Source organism: Mesocricetus auratus, unplaced genomic scaffold, assembly GCF_017639785.1.
Source record: "Mesocricetus auratus isolate SY011 unplaced genomic scaffold, BCM_Maur_2.0 Super-Scaffold_4256, whole genome shotgun sequence".
Classification (NCBI taxonomy): domain Eukaryota; kingdom Metazoa; phylum Chordata; class Mammalia; order Rodentia; family Cricetidae; genus Mesocricetus; species Mesocricetus auratus.
Genome location: NW_024429182.1, coordinates 14,176,033 through 14,200,975, shown reverse-complemented (window position 1 = coordinate 14,200,975; position 24,943 = coordinate 14,176,033). Strand labels below are relative to the sequence as shown.

The window sequence follows — 24,943 nt, the reverse complement described above, 5'->3', positions numbered from 1 at the left end:
GAGGGAAGCAGGAAGAGCAGGGACTAAGCGCGAGGCTTGTGCGGAAGCTCAAAGCTAGCAGGATCCTGCTGCTTCTGGCCTCCCAGCCGTGGTACCCACCCCCCTGGTCTCCTTCACCGGGCCTGATGGGCAGCCTGCCTCAACCTCTGGGTGGCTATGGGGATGAGGAGAGCACTGCCAGAGCAGAGCCCTGCTGTGGGAGGGCCAGCTGCTCATTCTCCCTGGGTTATCAGGATACTGTCTGCAGCCCTGTGCTGGGCCAACAGCATTTCCCTCAGGCAGAGGCAGCTGTCCTGCCAGCTTGTGGGATGGAACGGATGGACCACAGGCCGTACTTGAAAGGCCGCCCCAAAGCAGAAGGTGAGTGAAGGCCTCGGGAGGCTGCGCGGCTCTTCGTTGGGCGTCCCTTTACCATATCAGCTGAGGAGGGCTCTGCTCGGGGCCTGCAGATTCCATCCCAGCCCTGCCCAGGAGTGCTGCCAACACTGCCTGAGAACCTGCCCAGCCAGATTCTGACTAGGGCCTTGGAGAAGTTCCATAGGCTCGAGGCCAACCCAGCTCCATTTTCCAGTGGGGCACGGTAAACCCTGACCTAGGCGGTGGCTAAGGGACAGCGCCAGGTCTGGGAATGCAGGGCCTGAGGTCCAGGGAGGCGATGCCTGGGCTCCACATTCTGCTTTTGTTTAGCCAGGCTATTTTTAAAAGCCCGTGGTTCGAGCAGGAAGCTATCGGGAAAGTTTTCCTAGGCAAGGTTGCTTTTGAAGAGGAAAATGACAGCCCTTCTTAGGGGAAGATCAGAGAAACCCTGCCCTGGCCCGTGACTGAGAACAGGGCCTTGACCATGTGTCCAGCCTCTTGGATGCCAAGCCTGGCCACAGCAACCTTTTAAGTGTGTGTGGTGGGCGGGGTCCATGACCAGTCCCTTGGGGCACAGGGAGAACCATGGATATTGTTTCTGGCCAGTGAAGCGGCTGCATCCACAAGAGTCCCTGTGCTTGGGGACACTGGGGATGTCATGCTCTCCCAGTTAAGATTCTAAACAGCACAGAGGCTTGTTCTGTCCTTTTCAATGCAGGGTTCCAGAGAAGAGTCCAGGCCCTGGTTCCTGATAGGGCGAGGCAGGGGGACCACCTCTGCCTGCCTGCCTCTTTGGACAGGTGGTTTTCAGTTTGGCTGGAGAGACAGGGATGTAATCCACCTCCTGCTGACACAGGTGACTTGGGTCTTGGGTTGACGATAAGCAAAGACCGTTCCCCCTATTTGGACCTGGCCATAGACACCATGGTCAATGTCTAGACAAGAGGATGTTCAGACAGATGGAAATGCTGTCTAGGTAGCGGGTCTGCAGTTGGTCTCTGGAAGAGATGCCCCTTTAAGAGACAGGCTTGAGGGAAGACTGAGGTGGCTGGGGGCTGGTCAGGGCTTCTGGGTTCTATGATCAGAGCGCGGAGCTGATGGCTCTCCTGCCCTGGTGAATGACGGCTGGCCAGGAGGCGGGCGGGTGGGTCGGTGGGTAGACTGGGGGAGGTGGACAGCCTGTCCCAGTTTGGGAGGCAGGGGCTGGAAGCCCTGCACTTTCCAAACCGCAGAAGCCTCCTCTTTCCAAACACTTTCCCCTCTGTCAGCAGTCTCTCTGCTCCCCTCCTGGCCCCTCCAACTCCTCCACTAGAGAGGCCTCTGATTCCAAAGGCCTGGCCAGCTGAGGGATGGGGAGTACAGGCTCCGGGAAGCACTGGCTCTTCTCATCTAGTTACTTACTGACCTACTGCTGGCTTCCCCCCTCCAGCTCCTCCACTTAGTGTGGTGCCCACCAACAGCCCTCTGCAAGCCCTCCTCGGCTGCCTGATTTAATGCACTTCATAGGACTAGGGCTGGGAGGCGTGTGATAATGAAGTTATGGCGCATCTTTGCTCGTGTATGGGTGACCACAGAACTGGGGTCACTTGGGCATCTAACATCTGCATGCATTTTATACCGTGTCTTAATGCTATGAAGGGTTATGTATATGCGTTGTTTGTGGCAGTTGGATATGACGCAGTACTAGTCACACCTGTAGCCTTCAGGCCCATGTGTGGGCCTGTCTCTGGTCTCTATTGCATCTGTGTAGTCATGCAGGCAAAGGCATGTCTGGGACTCAGTAAGTGACGGTATGCAGAACAGGCCAAACCTCTGAATCCTTTGTGTGATCTGGGCCCACATCCTATCTGTCTTTGCCACTAAAGCTGGAGGCCCTGCTCCACCCTAGCCTTTTGGCAGAGTTGCCCCCCCTCCTGGCTTTAGGGTGGCTTTTGCTTTAAATGTGGCCTGCTGCTGCTTCCCCAACTCAGGCAGCCTGTGCCAGCTCCCCGGGCCCACGTTAAGCCCTGCCTTAGGACAAGCTGGGTTCTTTATGGCCAATCCTCTGAGTCAGCCTGTGGCTGTGGCTGTGGCCACCCTGAAGTCCATACGTTCTGTAGCCCGAGTCTTGGGGATGGCACCGAAACACACTGTCATTTGGGGACAAGCCTTGAGAGCGAGGGTGTTGAGGCCGGGGGTATCCCCGTTTTCCAGAGAGGCTACACACCCGTCCCAGCTTCCAGCTGTCTTGTCGCCACAACAAGTACACACTCTGCCCTCCTCTCTGGGGGACAAGAGACACTGACCACCCACCAGCATGAAGGCCTGCAGATGCTTAGGGGTACACCCAGAAGCTTTCCTTCCGTTGCTTCACTCCTTCCATAGATCCCTGCCAGAGGCTATCCCTCCGTTTCCCCCACTCCTTCCACAAATCCCTGCGTGCTGGGAAGGGACTGGGCCAAACAGCCCTGAGTCAGCAGATGTCAGCTCCCTAGTCAGCCCAGGGCCTTCCTGGAACCCTTACTGAGCTCCTCCTGAGACCTACAGGCCACTGCCCCTGCTGCTGAGGGACTGCCCCTCAGCAGTGCTGGCTGGGGAATGCTTTGGCGCCATGATGGGTCTGGCTTCTGCGCCCTTCCAAGTGGAGAAGGGCTGTAGGATGGTAGTGCAGCTGGCGGGAGAGCTGTGGCTGAGGGAATCTTTCCTAGTGGAAGGCAGTCATAAAAGACAAGAGAGGAAGTCCTGGCAGGACCGGAAAGCTGCGATCTCCCAGGACAGGGATGCCTTCCTTTGAGACCCAGGGACCTCCCTCATGTCTCTCTTCCCTTCCAAGGAACATATAAACTCACCGTCAGCCCCACAACCCCAATGCCCAGGGCACTAGCGAGCCAGAGCAACCCCTAGTGTGCCCCTCCAATTAATCCCCAAGCAAGGCCCTGTCCCCAATCTGAGCGGCAGTGAATGAGACAAAAGTCTGGGCAGATCTGGGTGAGTCAGGAGACCACAGGCAGAGGACAGAGCAGGCAGAGGAGAAGGTGTTAGTGAGAGACAAGCGGCTGCAGGCAGGAGAGGCAGGCGCCTGTGGTCACCTCGGCTGTGCTGCCTGTTGACCATCCCGCCCAGGGTCCACCGGCGATCCAGGCGCCGCAGGTGGGCTTTGCGTCTCTTGGACACTGGCGTGAGAGATGGTGATGGTGCCCACGGCCCACACGAACCAAACCGGTGGAGAGAATGGAGATGGGGATGAGAGGGATGGTGGAGGGGAGGAGACAGGGAGATGTGTCCATATTGCCAGGCACCGTCACCTACACCGAACCAAGGGGCACACCCTAGCTGGATGAGGTGTCCCTGTCCAGGCACATTCGACCAAGCCCCTCAGCCTCTACCCCCAGGTTTAGGGTCCTGCTCTGTTAGAGATGGGAAGGCCCTCAATAGCAGCTCCCAGAGAAGGAGGAACCATTTCTCCTGGAGTTCTGGGTAGTGCTGCTATCCTGTCAACTTGTCACCATGGCCAGGTACTTTGGGAGGGAAGAAGGGTGCCCAGGGAAAGCGGGTCAGAGCTCTCCACTCTGTGCTGATTTATATCTTGGCTTTATTATTGGTCCCCACTAGGTGGGGTCCATTGAGGGCGAAGACTTTGCCTTGTACCTGTGTGTCCCCGGGCCTTACACAATGCCAGGTACTGGCCCAGGAAAGGTTTGCTGAATGAAACACGCATGGGCGGATGCCACAGGCAAGGCCCTGTTCCATTATGCTACCCTTTTGTTTCTGATGACAAAGCCCACAGCTCCCCAGCGGCTCACTGCTCAAGACCGCTTTGCCTGGATACCTTCCCTGCCTCACTACAGATGGGCACTGAGTTCCCAAGCGCCCTCAGGCTTGGGCCTGGCCCCCAGTGTGACACCTAAGGGAACAGCACTGGACCAGGGTCCCAGGGTGCCAGCTTGCCTCACCTCCTAGCACCAAAGGAAGCTGCCAGACTGCTTAGTTCTGGGGAGGGTGGCTAGTTGGTAGAGATAATAAAAGTAACATTGTCCACACACATCTGGGCCAAAAATCCAGTAAATCCTGAGAGTATCTGCCTGCTCTCTGAGGAGGGTGGTCCATACAACCTCCTCCCTTTTCCTCTTATTTTTTAAGAGTTTTATTTTATGTGTATGCATGTATGTCTACCAATAGCAGAAGAGGGTATTGGATCTCCTGAAACTGTAGTTTGAGATGGTTGTGGGCTGCCCTGTGGGTCCTGGGAATGGAACCCAGGTCCTCTAGAAAAGCAATCAGTGTTCTTAACCACAGAGGCATCTCTCTAGGCCTGCAGCCTACTACTTCTTACAGCGGCCAAGGCAATAGTCTACGAGGGTGGGCCCCAGCCCAGTCGCACTCCAGGCCCCGGAGATCCGGATAGGAGGTTATTACAGTGTGGCTACAGGCGCTGACACACAGGCCCTCCTAGAGACATGCAGAGCAGCAGCATTCTTGGTGTACACATGCATACACACACACACACACACACACACACACACACACACACACACACACACACACACACACCCGTGAACCCAGAAGTTACCCGGGCTGCCCCCTGATTCTTAATCCATCGGGGCTAAAAGTCCTCCACAACCCGTTTTATAACTTCAACTGTCAATTTGACACAACTCAGAGAGAATCTCAATTGGGGGATTGCTTCTATCAGACTGGACGGCAGCCATGGGGGCATTTTCCTGATTGACGTAGGAGGGCCCAGCCCACCAGGGGCAGTATCATCCTTAGGCTTGGTGTGTGTGTGTGTGTGTGCCCTGGGCTGTTTAACAAAGCTAACTGAGCAGATGCTAGGGTAAGCAGTGTTCCTCTGTGTTTCTGGTACAGGCTTACCCTTGTTGATGAGCTACAACCTGGAAGTGAAATAAACCCTTTGATCCCCAACTTGCTATTGGTCATGGTGTTTATCACAGCCACAGAACAGCCTGTTACCACTTGTTCCCTGCTAAATGCCCACGCCACTCTACCCAGGCCTGCTAAACACTTTCCTACCCCGCCTGGTTCTGTCTCAGGCCTCCACCTCTGCCCTGCTCCTCCTGGGGCAGCCTACGTGTCATACACTCTCCTTGACAAGCCCAGATGCTTCAGACAGGCCATGGCACAGTAGTGAGTCCACCTGCACCCAAACCTGATAAGGACAAGCAGGTGACTAAACGTCTTTGCAATTAGAAAGATGACATATGTGTCATCTCCCCGGGTAGGTGACAAGGGTTTGCTCCTGGACTGGCATTGGGGCCTTTTGAAAGGTTTTATCTTTTTATTCTCTTTCTTTTGGTTTTTCGAGACAGGGTTCCTCTGCGGCTTTGGAGGCTGTCCTGGAACTAGCTCTGTAGACCAGGCTGGTCTCCAACTCACAGAGATCCGCCTGCCTCTGCCTCCCGAGTGCTGGGATTAAGGGCGTGTGCCACCAACGCCCGGCTTCTCTTTATTCTTTTAAAGCAGGTCTCATGTAGCCCAGGCCAGGGCTGAACTCTTGAGAGGCCCGGCAGGCTTCGAAGAATAGGGCACTGGGTAGGTGGCAAGGTATGGGGACTGCAGCCAGCGTGGGTGGAACGCAGCTCAGAGGCCCGAAAGAGCTGGAGTTAGCTACAGGCTCAAGGGTGCAGGATGGGAACAGCTCTGTCTGAATGCCCCAGCTCTTCCCAAGGGGTCCTAGGCTCTAGAGCCCTGCACAAGGATGTGTTTGGCCAGAGTCCTTCCTCTAATCACAGGGCTGGAATAAGGCACTGGCACAAGAAGGGTGGGGTCCCAACCCCCAACAGAGCATCTAACATCGTGGGGAAGAACGAACGAGGCTTGGCCCTCTATGAGCTGCAGGGAGAAGGGGGCAGAGGAGCAGGCCTGGGCTGTGGGTAGTCTGCGTCTCTCTGGCCTTCAGACAGCCATCTGGACCATTCCCACCGACTGACCATTAGGGAGAGGACTCCTGCTGCCACAGGAGATTTGGAAAGCATTAGCAGCAGAGAGTTGGGACACGGAAGGTTGGGACTTGCTGGGATGCTGCCGGCTCAGAGGGCAGAGGCAGTCTCTCTGAAACGCATGGAGAAGACTCCTGCATGGGAGTATGAGCGCCCCAGTCTCTGGGAAGTTGAGAGGTATCTCACAGGCCAGCCTGGTCTGTACCACTGGGCAGCTGTCAGTGTCCAGGGTGGGGCGGGGTGGGGGTGGGATGAAACAGAGCAGGAATTGTGCCCACGTGACCGCTTGGGGTCTTTGCCGCAGGAGCCTAGTGAGGAGCTGGGAGTAGAAGCAGCTGAGAGAAACTCGGGAGTTTCTGGGGGATAACATTCCAGTCCTAAGCCTGTTCTCTGCCCCAAAGCTGACAAAGTCTGAGGTCCACAAGCCAGGAGACTCTTCCCTGTTCTGAGCCCTATGTGGGGACTGACAAAGACAGGCCAGAGGTGACCATGTGGGTTTGTCTCCGTGAGTGAATCCCAATGGAAGGGCTTGGGTAAAAGAATGTCTCCAGGAGGGGCTGGGCCCCTCAAATCCCTCCGTCCAGCTTCCTCACCCTCCTAAGAACATACAGGTCCTCACCTTCTCCAGTCTTGGAAGTGTTGATGTCTGAGTCATCTCGTGTGCCATTCTGGGCCTCCAAGTAGGTGGCAGGGACCCAACCCTGCTCTTCAGATGTGCTCACAAACCACCAGCCTGCAAAGGGACAAGAGAGAACAGGCTGTGAGTGCCTGCGGTCTGGTGGTGGCAGGTTGGGTGCTGGCATGGTAGAGGGCAGGAGTAGCCAGAGGACAGGGCAAGGCGTGCCCAGAGGCCAGGCACCGAGCCAGACCACCTGGGTACACGGGCAATGCCCAGAGTGACGGTAGCAGAAAAGACAAATACTCGTCCTGAGAAGAAGGTCCAAGAGACCTCCGCCCACTGTCATGCACATCTGATGAGAACATTAAATAGTGCAAACAGAGGTATTCCCCCACGTGGAATGCATTATTCGGGAAATGTGGAGTGGGTTCTGTCTGAGCACCAGCGGCCTGGGATCTGTCTTCCCATCAGCCTCACTGGCACACCGGAAGTCGGCGGTCAGTCAGCGGTGCTTCTACCTCAGCGGCCACAGCCACTCTCGAAGCGTGTCGACCCTGCAGTCACGGTAAGTGGGCACCGCACCCTCACGTGGACTCTGGCAACCGGTGCCCATGACAAAGGCTCGTTCATATCTCTTGTTCACGAATGCTGTTTGCTCACCCACTTCTTCATCCATTCAGAAATCAGTCCTGGAGTAAAACGTCTGATGCCCCTCATCGTGGGCCCCTGCCTGTCTTCAGACCTTTAGCAGGGGAGCTCGCCCCGATCACACTTCCCGTCCCTCCTCTGTCCTCCGCATGGCCTGAGGACGCAGGTCATTTCCTAGGTCTTAAGTCCCCCACGTACCTTACAACAAGCCTGGGTTTCCAAATAGTCCGGGACTACCTATCCCCGCCTTTCTAGGATGTTCCGGGGTTGCCCACTGAGGCCGTGGCCTGTTTGCCTCAAAGGTCTCAGCTGGGTCACTGACTACCTGGGGTTCTGAGGTCTCCTCTGCCACTGACAGAGTTGGCCCAATTCTTTAGCTCAAATCCCATGGCCCAGGGCCCTTGCGGGCTGCCTGGCACAGACCAGAGTGTTCATTTCTTGCAGGGGTGAAAAAGGGGGCAGCGGGAGGTTCCTTCCCCATGGCACGGAGCAACTATACAGCCTCGACTAGAACCCAAGTCCTGGGCCGGCCCTCTGTGCTGTGATGGCAAGACCAGGCCACACAGGCAACCTCCAGGGGGGCGGCTCATCTAAACATTCTTGGAGGCCCAAAGGCCCCTTGTATCAGGCCATCCCTTGGGCAGGAAGAGGCAACTGGGTTTGGTCTACAAGATGATGGGTCTCTGGGTTAAGGTGTTGTAATTTAAGAAAATCAGCTTGAGAGAGAGAGATAGAGAGAGAGAGAGAGAGAGAGAGAGAGAGAGAGAGAGAGAGAGAGAGAGAGAGAGCACCATGCGACAGGGTTCAAGCAGAGGGTTTTTTTAAAAATTGTTGTTGTTGTTTTGTTTTCAATTAGGAAAAAGGATCATAAATAGAGGAAAGGGAAGGGGGAAGACCAGCCTCTGGAGACAGGAGCAGCAGGAGGAGAAAGGAAAGAGGGGAGAGAGAGGGAGAGGGAGGAAGGGGGAGAGAGAGAGGGAGGGAGGAAAAGAGGGAGGGAGGGAAGGAGGGAGGAAGGAAAGGAGGGAGGGAGGGAGGGAGGTCAGGGCCCTTTTAAAAGGGAATGTAGTGAATGTGCACAGGTGGTACTCTCAGAGGCAGCAGCTGAGGGCGTGTCCTGTCAGAACCCCAAGGACAGGCCAGTACAGACTCCTGAATACTAACATAAGGCAGAAGTGAGACTTGGCTTATGAGAGACTAGTTGAGGCCACGGAGCAATGCTGGAAAGGGAGGTGTTGGTACCCATTTTTTGGGACCGGGTGGTAGTCACAGGCAGGTTAGAGGCTGGTAATGCTCAGGGCACCAGATGACTGGACTCATCAGCTCCTGGTTGATGACTGGTTCCAGGTGACTCATTTCCTGGGACTGACAGGATATGCTTTCAGCACCATGCACAACTAGGGGCGGTGGGAGACAGGTGCTCACTTTGAGGCCAGGCTCGGGATGGCGGTGCCTCCCTCATCCTCCGCTTTACCTTAGGGGTCCTGACATTCGGTAGTGAGGCCGGCGCTTACGCTGTCAGAGGGTGGAGAAGACTGACAGGGATATGAAGAGAGGGTTTCCACTGTGTCCTGGCTTGAACCAGGAGGGCCCCTGAGCATCACAGGCTGGTCAAGAAGTGCCAGGCCGTCTGCGTTCTGATGTTCAAACAGGTTCTCTGTCTACTCTTTGCAGAGATGGCTAGCAGGTGTCAAGGAGCCCTGGCTGCCCACTCACGAGGGGAGCAGGGAGGTAGTCAGCTGCTCCTTGGCCTTAGGTTTGAAGTGGAAACCTTCCTCCCTCTGCTGGATTGGGGGGGGGGCCTACACAGGCTTGAGTATCAATTCTGCTTGCCAAGTGGATCCCCAAGAATGCAAGGGATAGTTAGCCACAGTACCCAACCTGGGGTCAGTTTCCAAGAGGCTCTTGAAAACCAAAGCTCATGCCTACATTTGCAGCCCCAGGTTCTAATGCTGACAGCACAGTGGTGACACCACATCTCATCCTCACAGACCCTTCTCCCGCTGACCTCCAAAGGCTCATTCATCGATGCTAAGTCAAAGTGCAGTAGGCCACAGAGGTGTCTGCAAAGCCTGGCCCACAGGAACCTTCTTCTGGGATTTCCCCAGGATGGATCTGGGCTGGGGCCAGGGCTTTTATTGTTATTGGACAAAACAAGATGTGCTTTGAGGAGGCATCTAGGTAAGGCTTTGTCAAGATCTTTTCATGACGGACATTTTCTATGCCAAAGCATCCCTGCTGCCAATACTATCGTTTGAAGCAACTCCTCAAAGCCCCAGGAAGGCAGGTGGTTTGGTGGTCTCTCGGAGGCTGGGTGACTATCTCCCAACCCTTCTAAGTCATCCTGGGCAGGAGCTAAGGTTGAATGCCCCTTCTCTAGGCTGAGGGCTTGTAGGGGATGCCGAGGGGGATTTTCGTCTCAGTGTGAGGCCTAGAACCCCGACTTTCCTAAGGAGGGTTTTCTTATCAGCACCATCCAATCAGTCTGTATCTGAACTCCAGGAGGCAGCTCCCTAAGTCTACCAGATTCTTGTTCCTACCCCCTCCTTCCTGGGTGGGCCTTTCTCCCCGTCTCAAGGGGCTGCAGCCCAGGAATCAAGCCCATCTCCCTTGGAGGCTTCTGAGTTCTTCCCTAGTGCCCCTATGGCACGATCCTTGTACATGTTGCTGCCTCCCTCCCTGTGGAGCCGGAGATGGAGATGGAGGAGGCCCCTGGGGTGGGGCAGGCCTGGTTCTCTGGCCTACGTCTGCTGTACAGGCTCTGTACCTGGTCTGGTGGCTGGACAAAGACTTGCTAAGAGGCTGAATGGATGACAGTGGTACCCAGTTGGCAGAGCATCACCAGGTTCCTATGTACCTCACACTGTCTCTAGGTACCCTCTCTAAAATGTGATGTGTCAGGCCCAGGTATATCCACTTTCCTAGACATCAGCTTAGGACTTCATTTTCCCCGCAGTGGCTGCAGGACCTGGGGCTGACTGTCATCATCCTCACAGCCTAGTGGCCAGCACCGCCCAGGAACACGGGTCTAGACTTCTACTCCAGCCCCAACACTTGCAGGACTGGGCTGGGTAGCTTCCAGGACCCCCTGGTGCCAGGTGAGATGATGGCTCTAGAACGAAGCCTAAAGCTGGCTCAGCTGTGGGCACCTCCAGCAAACCACGATGGATAGGCTGACCCATGCCTAGGTGGGCATGGGTGGGCACCGGCAGAGGTGTCCACCTGCTCCCACCCATGGCTGCTGGCAGGCCTCTCCTAAATGCCACTGACTCGGACACCAGTGGGGTTCCTGACCAAAGTCACTGCTGTTCTACTGAGGGGCAAACAGGACCCAGACCCCTTGAGTATGGCCAACTAGCATGAGCCAGAGCACCTGTGGGATTTCCAGGTGCAACTGCAATGCCTGTGCCTCTCCTGCAGTGTCTGTGTGTGTATGGACGGAGTTATATTGGGACGGGTGAGTTATACATGTATGCCCATCTGTGTGTGGGTGGGCACGTGTACATATGGGAACAGACTAGGGTTTTATCTGCATGCATTACACAGTTATAGTCAAACATACAGTAAGAATGCTCATTTCCTGACATAGGCCACTTAATTCATTCTGCAGGACACCGAGAAATAATGTCATTGTCATTAAGTGTCCCACTTTAGCGATGAGGAAGGGCTTAAAGCTAGGGAGTTCAGCGAGAGCTCCGAGTCTTTGCCGCGCTAGAGGAAGTGTGCTTGGTTCATGCATGGGTACAGGTGACTCCTTGACACAGTGGGTCCCTGCATACTGGCACTGCGGTTACCCTGGCTTAATTCTTCCAGCAGTGCAACCTTGGGCAAGCTTCTAGGTCCTTCTGATCTCAGTCTCCCTTCTGATATTAGGTAACTGGTAGGGCCCATTCTCCAAGGAGGAGAACCAGAGGAGACACCAGGGGCTGGGTTGAGCTAGTCCCAGAGTGGTGTTGACCACTAAGCGTCTGTACCCTAACAAATGGCTGGGGCAGTGTGCTTTCTACACAAGCGGGGTAGCCACTCCACCTAGAGGGCCCACGGGGTAGGTGAGGGACTCCCATGCTTTACTGAGAACTGCAGAGGGTCTTGTTTCAGAGAGGCCGGAGAGAGCACCTGGTAGGTATGTGATAGAAGCCTGATCTGGGCAGGGCCCCAGGCTGGGGAGTCACCTCAGGAGCAAAAATCCTGCTGCGGCTTCCGCTCCTCCTCCTTCCCCAGGAATCGAAGGCCCACGGATGGTCAATCACGGCAGCCATGCTTGGGAGGCCTCAAGAAGTGCCCCCTTTACCTTGGTCCAAGTGCCAAAGGGGGTGGCTGGGGAATAGCACCGAGAGGCGTGCCCAACATGTTCAGCCAAGGGTGGGGATGAGGGTGGCAAAGCCCCAGGAAGGAACCACTCAGGCTCCCAGCCAGATGCCCCATCTCAGGTCACACGTATTTTCTGGCGACCGGCTGTTAACTAAGAGTCTATCTGACTGGCCGGTTTCTGAGGATGAATTTTAATTGCGTTTTCCAATTGTTGGCATGTGGAGGCGGGATTAGACAGAGGAACAGAGAGAAAAGACCAGAAGGAAGGAGAGGCTATGAGGAGGAGTGAGAGAGCTGCAGGGGCTGAGCCTGACTGCGGGGGGTGGGGGGTGGGGGGTAGGGGGTGGGGGGTGGGGGTGGAGGGGGTGGGGGTGGGGAGAGGAGGTGGCAGGAAGCTATGGGCACTCCCAGGCCACTGCTGTCCCCAGGGTGACCAGGCTACAATGGCCTCCTTAAGTAGGGAGGATAATGAGCTCATTAGGGCCGGAGTGAGGCCAGCTGTATACAATTAGGATGTTAATAAAGTCCTGTGAGGTCACTGCTCAGCCTAGCACAAAGCGGTGGTGGGGGAGGGGAGACCCTAGCTGTTCTCCCCTTCTGAAATTCTCCCAGTTCTTCCAGATGTTGGCTTGTGTCCTCCCTGAGACCCCATTCTCCCCACTCTTCTGGTTCTGCTCGCCCTGGGACTGGGCCCAGTTTGGATCCTGGTTTCACCGCTTCCTAACTGGGCCACTGGTCCTCTCTGAGCCTCGCTGGATACCAGGATAATAATAACTACCTATGGGGGTGTTTCCCTCAATCAGGGGTTCCTGGCATGTGCCAGGCACTGTTCCAGTGACAGGAAAACCGCTTGGCCAAAATCCAGGATTTTTGAGACAGGCTGCAACTCCGATTTGGGGATTTGAGAAACCTAGCACCGTTTAGGTGAGCTCCAGGCCTTACTTTTATACCCAACACAGTGTCCCAACTCTTTGCCACGGGAGCTAACACTGCTCACCTTACACAGGCCTCCTAAGACTCCCACACCCAGGTGACCTTAAGGATGTGCCAAGAAGCCAGGTACTGAAGAAATTTCAGACATTTTTGGTCTTGATGGTTTGGATCTGGGGGGTCAGAGGCCCATCCTATCAGAATCCTCAAGCAGTACCCTGACCTGCTACCAGAAATGCCCCCCCCGTTCCGCTCCAGCCTCCTCCTCTTTGAAGTGGGATGTGCCCAGGCACAGCTACCTGCTTTCCTTGGAGAAGGTGGGAGAGTTAGGATCAAATGGTGGGAGGCAGCAAGGAGGGGAGGTCCGTCCAGGCACCCATCACCAGCGCTCACCACCTGGCCACTGCTGGGCCCGAAGGCCCTGGCCTCAGCGCATTTCCTTCCTATTAGATATTATTATTGTATATACTATATTATTACAGCAGGGCCAGGGCTTCTCTCTAGAGGGACGGAGGGACGGGAAATGCAGCCCACGCATGCACGCTGTGCCTTTAAGAACAGCGAAAGGCCAGCCTCCCTGGGCCAGGCCTCCTCTGGTCAGGAGGCTCTGTCACTGTATCCTCTTGCCAAGACACACTGCAGTTCTCAGCATGTGCCCTCCACTGTCCAAAGAAAACAGGAGCGGCTTTGGAGCCGGCCGAAGGCTCTCAGTGCCCCCTGTGTACACCACACGGCCGCTGCCCTCCTGATCTACTCACCTAGTCCTGTCCTTGGTGCGCGTCCCATTTTGTTGTCTGAGGCCCATTCCCCTCCCCCACATGGGAACTTAGGCCACAGGGGCCCAGAACCTTCCCAGGGTGCCTGGATTCCAAGCCCATGAGCACAGACTGCCTACATCACCATTTGGAAGGCTCCCTGGAGCCCATGGCAAGGAGACAGGAGCTGCCATCTCTCCCAGCCTGGGCTGCCCACCTCACTACATGAACCCAGAGTGAGGCTTGGGGTCTGTCAAGCCAAAAGGGCTCTGGTGGATCTGGGCAGGTTAGTGTTAGGGGTGAGGCACCGAGAGGGGGTTCATCTACCAAGCATGACAGAAGAGATGGTAGAGACGGGCTTAATCGAGGGCTCTTGAACTATGTCCTGTCTGGGATCAAATCCCAGCCCTGCTACCTCTTAGCTAATGAAAGGTAGCAATTTCCTCATCTGTCCAGCAGCCCTAGGTAGCATAGTGTGTACATCTAAGTATGCTAATAATAATAATATCTAATTGCACATTAGATAAAAGGATTAAAAAATACCCGATTTCTAACAACTTGCCAAGAGCTAGTCTCCCATTTTTTAGGTGCAAACCACAGAGAAGGATGAAGACCTCAGGGCTGGGCAGAGGATTTTAGGTGACCAGTGTGTGTGTGCATTTGTGTGTATGTGCGTGTGTGTATGCCTGAGATTCAGTCTTGGTGACACTGTCAATTGGGCTTTGATCTGAGAAGGTCTCCATCGAAAACACGTGGAAGTGATAAACTGGGCATGGTGTGTGGATGCCTGTAACCCTAGCACTAGCAGGCAGAAGCAGGCAGAAGCAGGAGAGCCAGAAGTTCAGGGTCATCCTTGGCGGCATAGTGAGTTTGAGGCCAGCCTGGGCTACATGAGCCCCCCCAGGGAGGAAAAAATGATAATGTAGATCTGGCAATATTTAGGGACAGGAAGTGGTGGAAGTGGGCACCGGGGAGTAAAAGATGGTGTCAGACTTGGGTAGAAGCCGCAGGGCAGCAGGGCACCAGAGGCCCAGCCACCCCCCCACCCTACGTGTGCTAGTGGCTGGTGCAAGAAACCAAAGCTACCCAGTGATCAGATCCGGGGAAGGGGGGGAGTTCACACAGGAGACTCGAGCCGACCAGCGGATAAGGCCTGTCAGGAGTGGAAGGGACAGTCTGTCTGTGGGAGCGCGAGCCAGGGCAGAGTGCAGGAGGCAGGGCTCACCCTGGTGACACTCAGGATGAGGGGAGGCGAGGAGGGAGACAGACGCTGATTCCTGTCTGCCTCGTCATCTCCCAGACATGAGGTGGCTCAGAAAGGCCTAGGACCCAGCGAGGCAATGTCTAATAGAACGGTAAAGGACACGGCTGTAGGACGGGAGTGATTGTAGGAGGCAGACACTTGAAGATGATGGAGGAGCAGAAACTACAAAGAGACAGGTGCGGGCTGCTGAGACTCATGGCAGGATGGTTACATTCCCGGCAACAGAACTCAAAAAAATGACGAGGGTACCAAAGGGACATGTGGGGGCACCAGACCTTGAGCAGAAACCCACTTCCCCTTCGGCCTGGGAGCAGGCATCTGTGTAATGTTTACTGAAAACAATTCAGTGCTTTAAAGCTCTTGATAGGGCTCAGATAAGGGCTTGCTCACTGAAATACCATGCCTTTCACACCCCCTACGGCTAGATGCCTCTTCCTGTTTCCCTGTGGTGTCTCCCCGATTCTGGGGCCGGAGATTAAACCACCAGCCAGGAGGAAAGAATGGCATGTAGATGAATGGCAGAAGTCCTTAAAAAAGGGAAGCTCCTTTTTCAGAGAGGGACTTCTCCTGAGACTTCTCCTGAGAGCTCTGCTAAGCGGACTGGGGTCTCCTCCTAAAGCTGACTTGGGAAACATAAAGTTTTCTTAAAGCAACCGACCGGTCTCTGTGTCATCTATCCCGACCACCTTGCTACATTCTTGGATGCAGGCCGCACAGCAGGTGCGACAGGGACATGTCTCCTACAATTCCCGGCAAGGAGAGAGGTCTCTGTCTTCTGGACCTGACGCCCTTCTGTCCACTCCCAGGAGTGGGTGCTGGACTGAACGTGCACCCTGGCCAGTGGGGGACAAGTGGACTCAGGGACAGGAGGCAGCACTGTTGGGCACCCACAAATGCTGTCTGGGCTGCTGGCTTCGGAGAAGGTCCCGTCAACACGTGGCAAAGGTTTTGCCCGTCACCATCAGGTGGCTCAAGACGCTGAAATAGGAGCAGGGCTGCGGGAACACAAAATGTGCAAGGTCCCGGCTCCCAAGAAGGAGGCAAGGCCAGAGCAGAAGTCGAGGACTTCAGTGATGGCCATGGGATCAGCAGCAGATTCCCCAGGGGTGCTCCCCAGGGGTGCTCCCCAGATGTGCTCCCCAGGGGTGCTCCTCAGGGGTGCTCCCCAGGCACTGACGGCGTTCTACAGGCTAACCAAACTATGCTGGACAGGGTAGAAGAAGGTAGGGGGTTCTGACAGCCAAGAGACCTGCTAACCTGGCTGGTCAGGATGTGCCAAAGCCCAGACTTCTGGGTCCTTGAGTCTGAGTGATTTGATTCCCCCGGCCTCTGGGGCTGCAGGACTGCATGCCCAGCTGGAACATCTACAGAGGGCCAATGGGAGCCTGTCCTGCTGGATGTTTCAATTACCACAGGGTGAGGATATATACACGCTGTGTTGGTGGCACCATCTAATTTAGAAGAAGCTGTGCCAGGACCAGAAGCCAGAGGGGAGGGGTCTAAACAGATGGTAACGGCAGGTCAGAATCCAACAAGATGCGAAGTGTCAAATGGAGAGATGAAAAGGCACAGCTTAATACAGACACCATCTGCTCCTTGGAGGACAGAGGATGCTAGTTTGGGGACCGCGGCTCAGCAGCTGAGAGTATATGCTGCTCTCACAGAAGATCGGAGTTCCTAGTGCCTGGCTTGGGCAGCTCAGAACTGTCTGTAACTCCGGCTGCAGGACAGCGGAGGCTTTCAGCCTCTGCCGCTACCTGTCCACAAGTGTGCACACTCATACAAGGATGTCCCACCCACATAATTAGAAACAGTAAAAATAACTATTTTTGTTATGCCAAGGGCTGAGGGCACAGCCAGATTGGTAGAATTCTTGCCTAGCATCCACAGAGCTCTAGGCTCAATCCCCAGCGCAAACCAGGCAGAACGGAACACACCTGGGATCCCAGCACACGGAGGTGGAGAAGATCACAAGTTCAAGCTCAACCTCTGCTACAAAGACAGTGTAAGCTCACTCTAGGATCTATGAGACCCCATCTCAAAACAATAAAATAGTAACAAAATCATGGGTGGAAACTGGGACTCTCCAGGGCAAAAGAGGGCATTGGCAACAAGTGGGACAACAGAAGGGAAAGACCTGCCTCCCAGTCGAAAATCCCAGGCTGCCCTGGGGCTGAGTGACACCCACAGTGCACAGCTACTAGGGCCGCAGCAGAACTAACACCCGGGCTGACTCGGTGCAACTTCCGCCCAGTCCAACTTCAAACCTCTCCAGCCATTCACTCCTCGACAGCGGAGATGGCACCAGCTGCTCTCCTACCTTGACATGGGCTCTGGGCCTCCAACTCCGGTTCCCAGACTTAGGCGGCAAGCCCCAGCCCTGATGTCTCTATACCCTGCTCCCCCAAACTCTGACAGACGAAACCAGCCATTGATCGACTCTTCTCCACTCCACTGATGTTTTCAAGCAACCCAGTCTCCAAATATTCCTGGGTGTGGCTTTTGCCCCATCCGCCCCCATTTTGGGGGGCGGGTAGGAAGTGCTGGGAACTGACTCTACGATCTCATTAAGTGATCTACTATTGATTTAGTCCCCAGACTATCTGGTCATTTCAGTTTTTTTGTTTGTGTATGATTTTCTGAGCGTGTGTCTTGTGGGTGTGCACGTGCATGCAGGTTGCTTTGGAGACCTGAAGGGTGTCAGATACCCTGGAACTGGAGTCACAATGGTTGTGAGCCATCTGATGTGTGTGCTGGGAACGTGGGCTCAGGTCCTCTGGGACAACAGCAAGTGCTCTTTCTAGTACCTAAGAAGGGCACGTGGATGCCTACGTACATGAAATACAAGTTTCCTGGCCTTAGAATCACATAGGTCTCTACTAAGAGCTGTACCCTCCCTCCCAGCTGAGGCCAGCCCCTCTTCAATTGGGCAAAAATAAAACGGGGGCAATTGCATTTAAGGACTGTCTCCATAAACAAAACAAACCCACTCTGCAATTTGTTGAGGGCATTCCTCCCTCCAAACCCTCCTTATTTAATTTCTGGGGAATTTTAAATAGAGGGCTTGCAAAAGTTCTGTACCGCCTAACGTCAGCAGCCTTCTGACAGCGTGGATTCCTCCGCGTGGTGTGGGGGGTGGCCACCACCAATGCCCATGCTTTTCCAGGCTCCTTTCCCAGTTGGAAATTGGGAGCCACTGGTGTCATCTTAGTATACTATGGGGCAGGGAGGGTGCCCAGGAGAAAGTATCCCACTTGGGATCCTTTAAACTCTGCAGCCCTCAAACAGGCCATTGAGCTATCTGAGCAACACCTGTACTAGTGTTTGCTAAAGCTGACAACTAGAGAAAATGTAAATATGCTTTTCAGAAATATGTTTTCCTGTGCCATACACTGACTGGAAAACCACTATCCCAGATAGATGATAACTGGAAAAATGCATACAGCAATGTCTTGGCGTTCAGCAAGATACTCGATTAGGTGAGAGTTCTCTCCTAAACAATGGCTATCAACCAATGTACCGACACTCCAGGATCCCCAGTGCACACTTTCTCCTAGACTCTGTGTGGAGTGAAGGCAAGTGAGGGGTAAAGAGCTATTCTGCAGGTGCCCAGTGGCACATGTGTGCAAACTGTCCTTTGGGGGACACAGGCTGCCTGCAAACTGTCCCTTGGGAGACACAGGCTGCCTGCAAACTGTCCTTTGGGGGACACAGGCTGCCTGCAAACTGTCCCTTGGGAGACACAGGCTGCCTGCAAACTGTCCTTTGGGGGACACAGGCTGCCTGCAAACTGTCCTTTGGGGGACACAGGCTGCCTGCAAACTGTCCTTTGGGGGACACAGGCTGCCTGCAAACTGTCCTTTGGGGGACACAGGCTGCCTGCAAACTGTCCCTTGGGAGACACAGGCTGCCTGCAAACTGTCCTTTGGGGGACACAGGCTGCCTGCAAACTGTCCTTTGGGAGACACAGGCTGCCTGCAAACTGTCCTTTGGGGGACACAGGCTGCCTGCAAACTGTCCTTTGGGGGACACAGGCTGCCTGCAAACTGTCCTTTGGGGGACACAGGCTGCCTGCAAACTGTCCTTTGGGGGACACAGGCTGCCTGCAAACTGTCCTTTGGGGGACACAGGCTGCCTGCAAACTGTCCTTTGGGAGACACAGGCTGCCTACAAACTGTCCTTTGGGAGACACAGGTTGCCTACAAACTGTCCTTTGGGAGACACAGGCTGCCTACAAACTTTCTTTTGCAAAATGGGAACAGACCACCTGCTCTCCTTACCCAAGGGCTGCTTTAAGGCAATAGATGGGAAGCTTGCTTTGGAAAATCTCTAGGTTGCTGGAGGACGGGGGCAAGTTCAGGAATCCAGTAGACCCCTCCACGTTATATACTGCCAGGGATACGAAGGTTGCCTACCCCTGCCTGTCAGAGAAAAAGGACGGGAAGCAACTGCCACTTGGCGATTTTCTTTCTCTATAGCCCCACGGGATCCAGCTACCATCCCAATTTTACAGACAGGGAGCCAGGAGCAGATAGTATCTGCACACTGGCCCCAGGCTTGCTGGCCCTAAGCTTGCTGGCCCCAGGCTGGCTACTCAGTAGCGTGGGACTGAGCCCTCGCATTTCATGGGCCCTTGGGGGAAAGGCTTTCTATCTTGTTCTTTTGGACTCCATGGTTTCCCTGATTTGTCACTGTGTTCAGGCCCTGTCCCTTCAAGTCATTCCCTCCATGAATTCGATGACACCCCATCATTGGCACCCTGGTTTCCTCCCTTCAGCAGCTCCTGCACTCTGACCTGAGGTTTGAGCTGACCACGTCCCCAGCTACAGCAAGAGATGTCTTAGGGACAGCATCTTGCTGCTCAGCTTGGCATCTCGCAGGTGCCCCCGGCCTGGCTTGGGTATTTTGGATGGAGAAGGGGCTTTGGAAGTGGCTGTTGAAATGGGCACAGCTTCTCCTGTCTCGGATCTCTGCAGCCACCCCATCCTCTCCACACATGCTCCAAATCTCTCAAGCTCAGCTCCTGGGGGTGCTGCACTGATCCTCCTCAGCTCCCATCTCTCTGGCCCAGCACCTCTGTCCGGCTAGACTGGAGTGCAGGTAGGTATTCCTTGGCAATTCTCTCCCAGCTCACCAATGCTGGAAAGTAACGGACAGCACCCCCTCTCACCCAGGGGGATCTGCCACAGGGAACTCAAGTACAGACTATTATTGTTGGCTGTCTAATTGGCCCTACGCCATGCAGGAGGCAGACACTCCCATCCATGAGAGCTGAAGCCCCTACAACCTTCTGGTGAACCCAACTGGAATATTTCTACTTGGGCCTCTCCCCTCACAGGAATGGAAACACAAAGTTCAGGGAGGCCTGGAGGCCACTCACCAGGGACAAGGGTAAGGCTCCTGGAGGAATGCTAGGGGTGCCCACCTGAGGAAGCCACGCAGTGTGGCCACAGCCTCTATTGGGACCTCGAGCACAGTTTCGCATACCAGGATACGAGAAGCTCTGGAGCGGGTGACCCAGAGACCTTCCCTTATGCCCTGAGAACAGAGGGGAGACAGCTGCACCCAAAACAGCTTCCTTGCCATGGTGTCCTACTCAGTGTCTACACAACCACACAGTGTTACCAGGACTCTGAAGAGCATATGTGAAGACCTAGCATGTGGCATGACTTCCGTGGCTGCGTGGTCTGCACCACAGAGGTGATATTAGCACCCTGTGCAGGACTGTGTGGATAGAAATCTATGTCTGGCACAGAGGTGATTCTAGGGCTACTCGCTTGCCTTATGCATAGGTTTCTCAAGCCCAGTTTCCTGAAAGCAGCAACGAGTTTAATCTACTCTCTAAATCCCCTTGTCCTGGGATGACTACCGTGGAGCCTCGGAGGGGCCTGTGGTAATCCGGTGAGGCTCTCCCTTCACTTCCGTGTCTCCACGGGCGGCACCAACTCATTTCCTTGCTTCCTGAGACTGTGTCTAATGCAGAGAAAGATCACCTCAAACCAGATCGCCCCCCAGTCCACGCCCAGACTCTCCACAATGATTGTCCAGGTAGTGGTGATAAACACATAGGATTAACAATGAGAGGCAGTTCTTCCAATTCTACCAGCACTGGAGGGGAGGGACCTGCAGAAGGTCCCTCAGCTGAGCAACGATGGGTAATTCTGTTTCCTCTCTAATTCTTCCATGAAGGTCTTCCCAGCACACTTCTGTCCCTGGCACACACAGCAGGAGATACAGGCCCAGGAGTGAATGAACGCAAGCATCTGATGTCTCTCGTGACTACTTGCTTGCTTATTTCTTGGCTCTGAATTTCTCCATTCTGAATAAGGCTGATCAATGCCTTCTCTTCAGGCAGGGATGGGGGAGGAGCTGGGGAGGTAACTGGCCTAGACTCCCTCCAGATTCTCATGGATTCTCATCGCTCAGCTGCCAAGGTGTCCTACCACTCCTGGACTCTTGGAGGGGCAACTCCATTCCAGAAATATTCTTTAGTGAAAAGGCCTAGCCAGAGTCTAACAGCAGAAAGTGGGTGGGGTGGGGGCGGAGATGGGCTACGGGCATCTCTTTCCTCTAGATATGCTTTGGCAATGACAGGTCCCAGACACTCCCTAGCTGTCAGTATGGTATGCTGCAATGTTAGGTACAGAAAAAAAATCCGTATCTGTAACACCGTGTTGTCAGCTTAGCCTGTCCCTTAAATCGGAATGCACTGTCTATATTCCCTTCCTCCTGCCTTGGCCTCTGGATCAGAACCTGCCCTGTTAGCTTAGATCTCATCCAGTTTGGCTGTCCTTATGGGGTTCTGGGGGCAGGGTCCCCGAGGGCAGATTGGCCCGAGGTCTGAAAGGTTCCCAGTTGCCTTGTCAATGCCGAAAGGAGGCCCTCCATATCCAAGGGGCTACGTTTGTGTTTGCTCATGCCATGGGGCCTGGAAGCAAAGGAAGGCAAGTACTTTAAGACAGCCACTGAGACAGGGCCCCTGGATGCTACTTTTCTTATGCAAAGCCCAGGTGACGAGCTAAACCCCCTCCCAAGCAAAGCCCAGGTGACGAGCTAAACCCCCTCCCTCCTCTCCAATGACAGCTGCTTACAATCCCACTCTATAGGCAACAAGGCCCACACTGCCCACAAGATCTGCTCTGAGCGCCCGGGTAGCAAGGTACAGAAAGCCATGGCCCTGCCGTACTGATGCCTAGGAGCAAGACAGCCCATCTGAGGCTTGCCTGGGAAGTACCAGTTGAGGTAGGGGGAAAGGATGAGAAATAGCTCCCACCCCTAGGCCTAGGTTAGACCCCGATATCCCAGTGTGCTAAGCCATGTTCTTTGAGACAGCCATCTGACCTCCCCTACCACATCCTGTGAAAATACTTGTCACACATGCAGAAAATGCCAGCACACTTGGATGGTGAGTGTGTCCGTGGTGAGGAAGCCCCTGGAGGACAGGAGAGTGGGATTCCCCAGCTCACCTCAAAGAAGAACGGGGGCAGCAAACAGAGCAGGACTGTCCCCAGCCCCAACACCAAGGGTGCTCAGTGACACACTCCAGAGCTGGGCCTGTGAGACCTCTCCCTGGCTTGAATTTTGGCCTCTTTAAGGCCCAGAGCTATGGTTTCACAGATCTTGTTTAACTTGAGAGGGTGGGGGAGGGGCCAAGGAGAACTGCATTCTCCCCCATCAAAGCCAAGAGTCTAAAGTAATACTTCTGGTTGTGAGTGATCGCAGTCTGTTTGTGATTATGGCCCTGGCTTTCTGGCAGGGCAGCCCTGGAACCCCACAGTCTTGCTGACGGGAGGGACACTCTCCCTCACTTGGGTAATCTTGTCCTCGTCTGACATGACCAAAGACATTCATCAGCCCCTCTGCTTCCAGCAGTCCTCCATGGCAACGGTCCTCCACGGCAACGCTTCAAAAACATTGTTTAAAGGGGGGGGGGAGCTACCCCGAAACCCTATCATGAAATTCTTTCTGCTCCAGGCACTTCCTAGAAAAGCCCAGCAGCACCAGCTACCCCAATGGCTGACATCATCTACAGGAGGGAGGGGGCGCCCGACCACCCTCGCCCTCTGTCCACTCTCCCCCTCTCATCAAGGAGAACAATGCAGGCACACATGGGAGCCCCTTGGCTGTCACAGTAAGAGTGGCTCAGGGAAGCTCAGCTGCTCGCTCTCCGGAAATTTAATCTGCAAAGCATTTGGCCTCCAAGAGCCAATTCCAGAGGTGTCCAGGAGCCTGTGATCTCTGTGATCACTGTTACAAGCCCAGGGATGCTCGAAGCCATTGACCCATTTGGCAGCTGGGGGCTGATCAACATGGCCACTTTCCCTTCCCCTGTGCCTTCTGTGTGGAGACAGACAGTATGCTTACACAGGCCCGGGGGGGGGGGAAGCATCATAACTCCACAGATCTCCACACCATGGAGCCAGAGAGGCTACTTCTGGCTCAGCTGATAAGAGTGCAGAGGTCAGGGAACTGGGGAGCTGCAGACCCAAGAAGCAACTGTGGCCACTGCTGTCTCCCCTTTATTTACCCTGCAGACAAGGGCAGGTGGTGTTCTAAGGGACAAAGTAGCTTGAGGTCACCCATTAATTGGTAGTTGAGCTTAAAGCCCAGATTGACCAAAATTGTCTTATGCAAAGCCTGGCATTCCTTCTAGAATGGCTCCACAACTCCGCCCACTAACAGGACACCCGGAGTGATGTGCCAAGTGGCAATCCATTGGCCCAATGCCTCGGGCAAGAGGTGGGTGTCTGGAGCTGGCTGCAAGCGCCGCCGGGCTGGAGAGAGGTTAGTTGGTCAAGCCAGCCATGTAGCAGCCTATAGTTGATGTTGTAGGTGCTCGCTGGCACAGTGACCGGAGGCCCTGCGTTCTCGCCACGCACGCTTGCTTGCTATCTGACTCCTCCCATCAAAGCAGCCGACAGCCCAAATCTGTGAGCACAACGAGCCACGGGCAGGCTGGGGGCTTGTGAGAACAGAAAACAAATGAGAAAGACAGTGTCCAGCAGTGCCGGGACTGGGTTCCTCGCCAACTCCAATAGAGACCTTGTTGAAAAGAATGGAAAGGAAGAGCCTGCAGGGGCTGAGTCTGGGGTCCCAGGGGGGACTCGGCCAGCCACCACACCTTCTGGAGCACACCATTTGTCCCCAGCTTCCCTCCAGAGCCTAGGCAGACAGCAGCCCAGCTATGTGTGCAGATGCGTTAGAGGAAGGAGTCTGAACGCACAGGGCTGGGAGGGTGAGTCCAAAGTCTAGCCTCAGGTCTAACCTAAAGGGCCCAGTCGGGGAGCAGTGGTTTGGCAGGACACCTGTTACATTCCTTCTGGGGCTTTGAGATGGCCCCTCAGTACCCAAGTCCCAGAACCATGAGGCAGCTCTGCCTGACTCTTTCCCTTGGCACAGCGAGTAACTCCTACTTGAGATGTCACACAATGGGCCCCTCCAGCCTACTTAGCACAGCTAAACTCAGCTACTCGTGGGCAACCTCTTTCTTTCAACCAGATCCTATCAGTCCCTTCCACCTATTCAGTCTGCAGGCAACACCCGACTCCTCTATCCTTACAAGCTGCCTACCTCTCCTTGTTCAAGATCTGCCATCCTCAGAAGCCTTCTCTCCACCTACGCCAGCAACGTGCCTTCACAAAACCCATGGCACCCAGGCCATGTGCTATCCCGTAACCCTAGCACCACCCTGCTTTGGGCCATACTTGGGGAATATGATCGGCTCACAGGATCTGGGCTATGGGTAGGGAGCTGCAGGGATGTCACTGTCCGGAAGGGCAAAACAAGGGCAGCTTCTTGTCCATTGCTCCACCCTAGTCCTGTGTGTGCCGTGGGTCACATAGTAGGTTCTCCACACTGCTCTACTCCACTGCTGTATTCCAGTCCTATGCGTGCTGTGGGTCCCACAGTAGGTTCTCTATACTTGTCCACTGCTCTACTCTAGTCTTATACATGGCATGGGTCACACAGTATGCTCTCCTCTGCTCTACTCCTGTCCTATGCATGCTATAGGTCACACAGTAGGCTCTTCACACTTGTCCACTGCTCTACTCCAGTCCTATGCATGCTACAGATCACACAGTAGGCTCTTCACACTTGTCCACTGCTCTACTCCAGTCCTATG

General features: G+C 54.7%; 1 protein-coding gene across 5 annotated transcripts in view; it reads right to left on the bottom strand.

The window, feature by feature from the left end:
• Sh3pxd2a (SH3 and PX domains 2A) overlaps positions 1 to 24,943 on the bottom strand; it is a 204,255-nt gene that overhangs the window by 19,560 nt on the left and 159,752 nt on the right. For 3 of the 5 annotated variants that reach the window (XM_005063487.4, XM_013113282.3, XM_040743344.1), the window contains 2 exons: positions 6,913 to 7,026; positions 3,426 to 3,509 (listed from right to left, as the gene is read on the bottom strand). In XM_005063487.4, coding sequence (XP_005063544.1) covers positions 3,426 to 3,509; positions 6,913 to 7,026 — 198 coding nt within the window. The remainder of the gene's footprint in view (positions 1 to 3,425; positions 3,510 to 6,912; positions 7,027 to 24,943) is intronic. The other 2 variants (XM_005063488.4, XM_013113293.3) reach the window with 1 other exon arrangement.